The 10,802-nt window shown below is 42.1% G+C and overlaps 1 protein-coding gene across 1 annotated transcript; it reads left to right on the top strand.

Moving 5' to 3' along the window:
* Positions 1 to 195: 195 nt before the first annotated feature.
* Positions 196 to 9,350, top strand: Ptges3l (prostaglandin E synthase 3 like). The gene is made up of 7 exons (XM_020165130.2): positions 196 to 334; positions 715 to 828; positions 913 to 979; positions 1,076 to 1,174; positions 6,371 to 6,460; positions 7,993 to 8,046; positions 8,863 to 9,350. Exons 1-7 carry the CDS (start codon positions 327 to 329, stop codon positions 8,896 to 8,898), a joined length of 468 nt encoding a protein of 155 aa, XP_020020719.2. The 5' UTR covers positions 196 to 326; the 3' UTR covers positions 8,899 to 9,350.
* The last annotated feature ends 1,452 nt before the right edge of the window (positions 9,351 to 10,802 follow it).

The raw sequence follows: 10,802 nt of genomic DNA, 5'->3' as shown, positions 1-10,802 counted from the left end.
GCGTTGGAGAAACAGATGAATGAGGCTGAGGACAAGTGGTTCTGTGCATAGATAGTGTCTGTTATCTCCATGCTCTGGCCCTAGCGGGTGGGCAGTCTCTTCCTCATCTGTATGCTTCTGGAGACCCCACGAGGTGAAGGGCTAAGGGATTAAGTTCTCAGAGTCTCTCCGCGGTGCAGATCCCTAGACTGTCGGACCACGTTCCCCTTCCCTCAACCCTTCTGCCAACCATATAAGGAGAGGCAGCTGCTGGGGGCCGTCCTCAGGATCTAAAGATAGAGGCCCTTGTCTGGGACTCCAAAAATCACTGGGCAACTGGAACCACCATGGCACGGTGAGTTTCCGGTCGTAGTACTGATCCCCTCTCCCTCCTTGTCCTCCTGGAGATTCTCTGTCCCATGTCTTCTTCTAGGCGTTCCAGCAAGGTTCCACAGGAGCCCCGATGCTAGGTCTCTGTAACTGTGGGGTGAAAAGTGGTTTGACCCGAATATTCTTATCTCCCTGCTTCCTTAGTCTTGCTCTTTGGCACTTTTGATTTTTCCCAGGTTCACTCTCACCACATTCACCCGTTCCTGTTACTCCCTTCCACCCACTTCTGTCTCATTCAGCTCCATTTTAACAGGACTGTGGCACCAAATGTCCCTATATGGTTCCCTCTCTCTACTTCTCCCACAAGTGCTGCCCCTATGAAGCCCCATCTCCATTTCCCTTCAGGCAGCATGCTCGGACCTTGTGGTATGACAGGCCCAAGTATGTTTTCATGGAGTTTTGCGTTGAGGACAGCACTGATGTCCATGTGCTCCTGGAGGATCACCGCATTGTGTTCAGGTAATGCCTCTCGGCTCTGAAGGGCCTGACTTTTCCTGCCCCCACACTGTCTGCCACATCTCCTGGGCTTCATTGTCTCCTCAGTTGCAAGAATGGTGATGGAGTAGAGCTGTACAACGAGATTGAGTTCTATGCCAAGGTGAACTCCAAGGTGAGGGTGGGTGAGACAGTGGGTCTGGATGGAAAGGCTACCCTGGGAAACAAGACTAAAAGTTCCACTCTAACCATGAGGTTTTCCATCTTGTAGGATTCCCAGGATAAGCGCTCTGGCCGCTCCATTACTTGCTTTGTGAGGAAATGGAAGGAGAAGGTGGCCTGGCCCCGACTCACCAAGGAGGATATCAAGGTGATCGTGTGGGAATTGGATTGCTCCTTCTGTGCTCTTGTTTTTGCGCTTGTGCTCTACTGCTTGAGCCACACCTCCATTCCTCCCACTGTGTTCTCTATGCCTGTACCCAGGCACCTAAGTTAGATTTGAGATTGCTCTTGCCTCTTTTCCAGCCAGTATTCAGCGACTCACCAGGTCCTGCCTATTTGACCTCCTAAGTATTCTTTTTATCTTTTTGGCAGTACTGAGGTTTGAATTCAGGGCCAACTCTTGGGTGTACCACTTGAGCTCTGCCCCCAGCTTAACTAAACATTCTTGAGTCCACTACTGCATTTCTTTCTAGTTCAGACCTCATCCATCAGGGTTTATTGCTTTTCTTTTTTTGGTGGGTCTGGGGTTTGAATTTAGGGTTTCATGCTTGCAAAGCAGGTGCTTGACTGCTTGAGCCACACCTCCAGCCCATTTTGCTCTGGTTATTTCGGAGATGGAGTCTTGCGAATTGTTTGCCCACGCTTGCCTCGGACAGCAATCCTCCTAATCTCAGCCTTGCAAATAGCTCAGATTACAGACATGAGCCACTGGTATCTGGCTGGCAGGTTATTTGTTTTTATTTTGTTTTGTTTTTGAGACATGGTCTCTCTATGTAACCAAGGCTGGGCTCAAATTGACATTCTTCTGCCTTAGCCTCCTGAGTGCTGGGATTACAGAAATGGGCCACCATGCTCAACTTTGTTTTTGGGAGGTTTGTTGCATATTTTCTGCCACATTCCCAATCCGCCCTCTGCATTGTCCTCAGCATAGTCAAAGACACTTTGACTATTGCTGTCTTACTTAAGACCTTCCAGTGGCTTCTCTCCTAAAGGTTGAAAGCTGGCCACCTGCTGACTGAATCTGGCTTTCACATTTGTTTTAGCAATCTTTTCAGTGTCAATTTTTTTTGTTGTTTAAACAGTACACATTTATTACACTACATTTCAGCATGTGAGAATTGTGACTTGAGCATTGCCAGGTTAACATCAGTGGTGGTGACTCTGTTCTTTCTGGAGTTTCACGAGAGGCTCACTTTCCTTTGCCTGGGAATCCAAGTTCTATGGCCTCCTCTTTCCTGCCAGCAAAGGCAGGTCAAGTCTAACATCCCATCTCTAACCCTTCTCCCATTGTCACATCTTTCTGACTTCTGTTAGCAAAGGTTCCCTGATTTTAAGAACTTGTGCAATTAAGTTGAGTCCACTTGGATAATCTCTGTTTCACATCTTAATCATACATGCAAAGTCCCTTTTGCCATGTAAGATAGCATAGTCACAGGCTCCAAGGATTGGAATGTGGACATTTTGGGGGAGCTATTATTCTGGCCATCTTTCTCCTTTTCTTTTCATAATAAGATTGGCTAAATTTTGTGTACTTCATTATTTTTCCCTTAACTTATACATCATGTATTGATTTTTATCATTTCTAACACATTACTTTATGCTTTTACCTTCTACTTTGGTTTCTTTTGTTGTTCTTTTTTTTTTAATTTTTATTTTATTCATACATACATACAATGTTTGGGTCATTTCTCCCCCCCTTCCTTCACCCCCTCCCGCCCCCTCGCTATCAGGCAGAATCTATTTTGCCATTATCTCTAATTTTGTTGAAGAAAGAGTATAAGCAATAATAGGAAGGACCAAGGGTTTTTGCTAGTTGAGATAAGGATAGCTATACAGGGAGTTGACTCGCATTGATTTCCTGTGCATGTGTGTTACCTTCTAAGTAAATTCTTCTTGAACTAACCTTTTCTCTAGTTCCTGGTCCCCTTCTATTGGCCTCAGTTGCTTTAAAGTATCTGCTTTAGTTTCTCTGCGTTGAGGGCAACAAAAGCTATCTAGTTTTTTAGGTGTCTTACCTGTCCTCATACCTCCCTTGTGTGCTCTCGCTTTATCATGTGATCAAAGTCCAATCCCCTTGTTGTGTTTGCCCTTGATCTAATGTCCGAATATGAGGGAGAACATACGATTTTTGGTCTTTTGGGCCAGGCTAACCTCACTCAGAATGATGTTCTCCAATTCCATCCATTTACCAGCGAATGATAACATTTCGTTCTTCTTCATGGCTGCATAAAATTCCATTGTGTATAGATAACCACATTTTCTTAATATTCGTCAGTATTGGGGCATCTTGGCTGTTTCCATAACTTGGCTATTGTGAATAGTGCTGCAATAAACATGGGTGTGCAGGTGCCTCTGGAGTAACCTGTGTCACAGTCTTTTGGGTATATCCCCAAGAGTGGTATTGCTGGATCATATGGTAGATCAATGTTTAGCTTTTTAAGTAGCCTCCAAATTTTTTTCCAGAGTGGTTGTACTAGTTCACATTCCCACCAACAGTGTAAGAGGGTTCCTTTTTCCCCGCATCCTCGCCGACACCTGTTGTTGGTGGTGTTGCTGATGATGGCTATTCTAACAGGGGTGAGGTGGAATCTTAGTGTGGTTTTAATTTGCATTTCCTTTATTGCTAAAGATGATGAGCATTTTTTCATGTGTTTTTTGGCCATTTGAATTTCTTCTTTTGAGAAAGTTCTGTTTAGTTCACTTGCCCATTTCTTTATTGGTTCATTAATTTTGGGAGAATTTAGTTTTTTAAGTTCCCTATATATTCTGGTTATCAGTCCTCTATCTGATGTGTAGCTGGCAAATATTTTCTTCTACTCTGTGGGTGGTCTCTTCAGTTTAGAGACCATTTCTTTTGTTGAGCAGAAGCTTTTTAGTTTTATGAAGTCCCATTTGTCTATCCTATCTCTTAGTTGCTGTGCTGCTGGGGTTCCATTGAGAAAGTTCTTGCCTATACCTATTAATTCCAGAGTATTTCCTACTCTTTCCTGTACCAACTTTAGAGTTTGGGGTCTGATATTAAGATCCTTGATCCATTTTGAGTTAATATTGGTATAGGGTGATATACATGGATCTAGTTTCAGTGTTTTGCAGACTGCTAACCAGTTTCCCAGCAGTTTTTGTTGAAGAGGCTTTCTTTTCTCCATCGTATATTTTTAGCGCCTTTGTCAAAGACAAGTTGGTTATAGTTGTGTGGCTTCATATCTGGGTCCTCTGTTCTGTTCCACTGGTCTTCATGTCTGTTTTTGTGCCAGTACCATGCTGTTTTTATTGTTATTGCTTTGTAATATAGTAGTGTCAATTTTTTTGACAGGTTATTGACATTTGCAATTTTTGATTAGTTGCTGATGTTAAAAAATATGAACTAGCTGAGAACTTGTGGCTCACACCTGTAATCCTAGCTGCTCAGGAGGCAGAGATCAGGAGGATTGCGGTTCAAAGCCAGCCCAGGCAAATAGTTTTAGAGATGCTATCTCAAAAAAGCCATCACAAAAAAAGGCTGGTGGAGTGGTTTAAAGTGTAGGCCCTGAGTTCAAGCCCCAGTACCTCAAACAAACAAACAAAAAACTATTTTGGCCAGGAGTGGTGGCACACGATTATAATCCCAGGAAGCAGAAGCAGGAGGATTAAAAGTTCAAGGCCAGCCTAGGCTACATTAAGAAAGAAAAAAAAAATCCAGATAGCTTATTTGAAAATTGGGAGAATCTGTCATGCTAACATAAATAGAAACTTTATTTATTTACTTATTTTGGTGGGACAAGGGCTTAAATTCAGGGTTTGCACTTGCAAAGCTAGCAGGCACTCTACTGCTTGAGCCAAACTCCAGCCCATTTTACTCCATTTTTTGTTTGTTTTTGTAGTACTGGGGTTTGAACTGAAGGCCTTGTGTTTGCTAGGCAGGTGCTCTAACACTTGAGCTACACTGCCAGCCCTGCTGTGGTTCTTTTGGAGATGGGGTCTCATGAACTATTTTCCTGGGCTGGCCTCAAACTGAGATCCTCCTTATCTCAGCCTCCCAAGTAGCTAGGATTACAGTTGAGAGCCTCTGGCACCTGGCTGACTTCAGTAGAAGCTTTAAATGGGCATTCCATTAAACTGCATTCCATCTCAGTTTACTCTTTTCTGTTACCTGTTTGAATTTTAGGCATTCAAGATGTGACTCTTACCCCTTTGGTTGAAGTCCAATCCCTATAGTATGGCATACATCCCATCCCATAGGCTCTGCCTCAAACTTTATTCCAGTCATCACAAACTATTCGCAACTTTTCCCTACAAACCAGGCTATTTCTTACCTTGTACCTTTTCTCAACCTGTGTCTTTTTCCTGGAAAGCCACCATCATCATTGCCTTTACTCACCTAACCCTTACATAGCCTTCAAAGCTGCCACTAGGAGGGCTGAGTTCCCATGATATCTCCTATATAACCCTACCACTATACTTTTCACACTATTACAGTGATTTACTTATATTTTTCCCACTTTCTACCTGCTGGCTTGGACATGTGTTGAACATTTTTATAATCCCAGTACCAAGCTCAGATCTGTGGTCCATAAATTACCTGTTAAAAAATAAAACAAAGAATCCGTATCTGTAATCCTAGCTACTCAGGAGGGAAAGATCAGGAGGATCTTGGTTCAAGGCCAGCCCAGGCAAATAGTTCCTGAGACCCTATCTCAAAAATACCCAACACATAAAAAAAGGGCTGGTGGAGGGGCTCAAGTGGTAGAGCGCCTGCCTATCAAGTGTGAGGCCTGCCTATCAAGTGTGAGGCCGAGTTCAAACCCCAGAACCACAAAACAAAAACAAACAAACAAAACACAAAGAAATCTGATAAATGAATGCATGAATAAAGTCTTTCCTGTATAAATGTGGGAACATAGCCTCAGGGTTGCCTCTGACTGCCTGGGGTACAGCCTCTCTGTCTTGCTTGCTTGACTCCTGTGATGCTTCATTAAGAGTTCTCTTTCCAGCTGTGTTATCTCCCTAGTCAATCTGCTCCTGTAGGGCAGAACTTCTTTGTGTTTTCAAACCCTGCTATTCCTGGCATGCTTGGCTCTTAGTCAGTTCCTGGGGTAGGTGTCAGTGATTACATGCCTGCTTGAAGAGGGGTTGATAAGGAGTGGTGCCATGGAAAGGACTGCTCCTTTGATCCTCTTGCACCAAAACATGCTCCAACATACATGACCTCCCTCTTCTATGCACTTTTTTTTTCCTGGAAATACTGGGGGCTGAACTTAGGGCCTTGTACTTGCTAGGCAGTTGCTCTATCACTTGAGCTACTCCACAGCCCTCTCTGCACTCTTACTCCTGCCTTGCCTGCCCATGACTCTGCTTCCTTTTGCAGCCAGTGTGGCTGTCTGTGGACTATGACAACTGGAGAGACTGGGAAGGGGATGAAGAGGTGGAGCTGGCGCAGGTGGCACATTATGCAGAGGTAAGAGACACAGCACCTGCAGCTCATCTTGGTCATTCCCTGTGTCTGACTGCATATCCTTCTCTGGAGGACTGTCATCAGAGCCAGCCAGATACTCACATTCCCTAGGCAGGCAACTTATTTGTGCTGAGGTTCTTTAACTCCATATTTCATATTTATTTAGCAGAGATGAAAGGAATGAATATTAGTGAAGTTATTTGTGTAGATTTACTTACTATTCATAGAGTAGTGCCTGTATTCTGAAAACAATTGGCAAAACCTCTTCCCACCACTCTGTAATTTTGTTCTCTCCTGTTTTATTTGTGTATTTCTTTTCCTAAGCCAGAAAACTTCGTGGGAATCTTTACACTGAGCAGTATGAAAAATAAAAATTCAGCCTGGCACCAGTGGCTCGCGCTTGTAATCCTAGCTACCCAGGAGGCAGAGATGAGGAGAAACACAGTTTGAAGAAAGCCTAGGCAAAATAGTTATTGAGACCTATCCTGAAAATATACAACACAAAAAAGGGGTGGTAGAGTGAGTCAAGTGGTAGAGCACCTGTCACAAGGGTGAGGCCCTGAGTTCAAACCCCAGTACTCCCCCAAAAAGTAAAAATAAAAATTCGTATCACAAAATAAATCACAAGTCCCCAATAATTACACCTTGTCATATGTTGTTTGGTTTCAGAATATCAGCTACTCTTTTGTCATTGTTAGTTCATGACTTTTATTAATCCATACACAATTACTTGTCTTCTGACTTATTAAAGTAGTAAGTCAGAAAACACTTGGCACACTAATGTCTGTTAAAGTGGCTAGCCATAAAAACTCCAGCATCACATTGATCAGGACACTCACAGCTGGGCACTGGTGGTTCATGCCTGTAGTCCTAGATACTCAAGAGACAGAGATCAGGAGGATGGTGGTTTGAAGCCAGCCCAGGCAAATTGTTTGCAAGATCCTATCTCGAAAATATCCAACACAAAAACAGGGCTGGTGGAGTGACTCAAGGTGTAGGCCCTGGGTTTAAATCCCAGTACCACAAACAAAACAAAAAACAAAACACTCACAATGAAGGGAACTGATTTGCCACTTTCATTCACCTTCTAGTGTTTTAGGATAGCCAACGTAACCATATTCCTTTTATATAGCTACTCTTTATTCAAGTTGCAAAAACACTAACAGACCTAAATCTGGATTCATAAGGAGGGACCTATGTGTGGCTGTATGTTTAAATTATTGGTTGTTATTTTGTTTTTGTTTTTTGCTTTATGAGATGGGGTCTTGCCATGGCTCAGGCTGGCCTTGAACTCCATATCCTCCTGCCTCAGTCTCCCAAGTGCTGGTATTATAGGCCTACGCACCATGCCTAGCTTAGATTAATTTTTGAGAAGGGGATTAATTTACTTTTTTCCAATTAATTCCAGTGCTGTATTAAGGGCTTCAAAGATGGAAAAGTTGTCTGGCTAGGTATGGCTGGCTGATCTCCTTGTGGCTCATCAGGTCCAGATTATTTCATCCTCACTCCCCTTCTCTATTTTCTGTTTACCTCAGCTTTTGCAGAAGGTCAATACGAAGAAACCACCTCCTGCCATGGATGACCTGGACGTAAGTAATGCCTTTTCCTCAACGCTTTTCTTTTTAGCCCTTACACATAACACAGTGGGGTTGGAGGTGTAGCTTAGTGGAATAGTGCTTGCCTAGTATATGCAAGGCCCTGAGTTCCATCCCCAACAGTGTGAAGGAAGAAAGAGAGAGAGAGAGAAAAAGAAGGAAGGAAGGAAGGAAGAAAGGAAGGAAGAAAAGATTCAATTAGAAAGCTTATATCCCAGTCCTTAGCACACAATAATTTTCAGTACATGTTAACCAAATTTGAATTTGGTACATGAGGTCAAATGTTCTGCTCTAAGCTTTAGAAACTCCCACAAGACCTTTCTTCTTTCCACTTCCCCCTCTACTTTTCCATTTTAGAGCAGACCTGGCCCTGTTGAGTACATTTACAGGTGTGAGGAGCAGTAGTATCAACTGAAGTTCTGAAACTAAGCGATGCCTAATAGAGTACTATTCAGAGTATTATCTAAAGTTAAAATTCTTCATTTTTAGCCTCTTAAGAAATGTGGTTTAGCCAGACTCCAGTGGCTTACACTTGTAATCCTAGCTACTCAGAATGCAGAAATCAGGAGGATTGCAGTTTGAGGCCACCCCCAACAAATAGTTCCTGAGACCTTATCTTGAAAATAACCAACAGAAAAAGGGCTGGTAGAGTAGCTCAAGTGACAGAGCGTCTGTCTAGCCAGACCAAAAAAAAAAAAAAAAGAAAGAAATTAAAAAAAAAGGTAGTTTAGAAAATCATTTAGGAGAATAAGGGGATGAGCAGCATTTCACTCTTCATAAAGTATACAATGATTTGTCCTTTTTCCCCAGGATGATTCTGACAGTGCAGATGCAACAAGTAATTAACTTTGTGTGACAGAAGAACCGGGGAGGAGGCTGTGGCTAACTTCAGTTGCTCTGAAAAGCATATCCTGGGCCTTGGCTCTTCTGCTATGCATCAAGGTCCTTTGAGATCACTAAACTTTTCTAGAATCTCTTTATTAAGGATCCCCGTTCAGGGTTGGGTGTGGCTCATGTGGTAGAGTTTACTAGGTGCCTGCCTAGTAAACAAGTCCTGAGTTTAAACCCCAGTACCATGAGGAAAAAAAAAGGATCCCCTTTCGTGCTTTCTGTCTTTCTCCTAGGCACTTGAGCATGGTGCTGCATCAGATGGTGGGAGGGGGGAGTAGGCTGGTAGGGCTTCTTTTTGCTGACTGAATCTATGTGTTTGGGCTGCTTGATTATTTGAATATGTGTGTATATGTGGCACAGCAAAAGCCAGAGAAGAAGCATAAGTTATAATAAATCTCTAGGAAGCATTCTCTGTTTCTTCTTGTACTTCTTCCTCCTGGAGGCAAGCCTCCTCTCTCCCCAGAATTCCTCTCAAGATGGTGTGTTGGTGCTTAGAGATTCTGGTCCTCATGGAGGTTGAAAAAAGAAAGATGCCAGGGACAGTCTTGTAGTCAAGCTGAGGGACTTCATTTTGCCTGGATCTGTGCTCTGTTATCCCATCCCTAGAACCACCTCAGCTTCGTGCACATGCCAGAAATCTCTGTACATTTTCAAAACTGTTACTCTGGTCAATGTCTACGTCTGTTAATGTCTATGTCTGTTTCCTCTTCCATTTGACAACTACTTCATCTGTGAACACTTTTGAATGCCTAATGTGCACAAAAGACTGTGACTTAAGTGAAATACCCATAGACTTTACTTTTGAACTCTTGGTAGAGTATTGGGATTTGTTAAGAAAAAAAAAAAAAAAGTGAGTTACATCCGTAATCCTAGCTACTTGGGAGGCTGGGATTTGAGGCCAGCCCTGGCAAATGGTTTGTGAGACTCCACCTCCAGATGTGGCTCAGGTGATAGAATGCCTGCTTTGCAAGCACAAAGTCCTGACTTCAAGCCCCAATCCCACAAAAAAAAAAGTGAACCTTAAGGTTTATATAAGCAGTATATGGACATAATTTAAAAACAATGTAGTGTAGAGAGGTATAAAATTTAAATTTGTACTCCCCCCATTGGGATAACCACTGTTACGTTTGTATACATAATACATACTGTACTATATCATACTTAAAATACATAATGCAGTGTGTTATAAATTTCATAATGCCTATAATTTATATAAAGCATAATTATATAGTATCTAAGAATACACAGGTTGAGCATCCTTAATCCAAAAATCCCAAATCTGAAATTCTCTAAATTCTGAAATCCCGTATCTTGGAACTCCCAAACCTCTCGCCATAGTCTCCTGAGTGCTGGTGTTACAGGCATGAGCCATTTGAAACTTTTGATTCCTGACATGCTGCTCAAAAAATTTCAGATTTTGGGGATGGGGATGTTTGGATTTTTGGATTAAGTATGTTCAACGAATAAAGCCTATACAAATATTTTTAAATCCAAAAAACTCAGAAATCTTAAACACTCTTATCCCAAGCATTTTGGATAAGGGATACTCAACCTATACAACATATATAGAACATAAACATATACAGTATCACGTATTGCTTATATACAGTATAATATATTGAAATTTAATGCATAATGTCTATCTCTGTGCATACAGTTGGAATCATACCATGTATGTCTTGTATTACGCTTTTTTCACTTAATATATATTGCAAATCTTTGCAAATCAGTATACATCTAACCCATTCTTTCTCATGACTATATGATATTCCTTTGAATGCATTTTCGATAATTTAACTAGTTCCTTATTGAGAGACATTTAGGTTGTTAGTCTTGTTCAATTTTCAGCATTGCAATAA

Source organism: Castor canadensis, chromosome 11 (assembly GCF_047511655.1).
Source record: "Castor canadensis chromosome 11, mCasCan1.hap1v2, whole genome shotgun sequence".
Lineage (NCBI taxonomy): Eukaryota > Metazoa > Chordata > Mammalia > Rodentia > Castoridae > Castor > Castor canadensis.
Note: the sequence above shows the minus strand (reverse complement) of the source record. Positions and strands in the feature narration are given on the sequence as shown.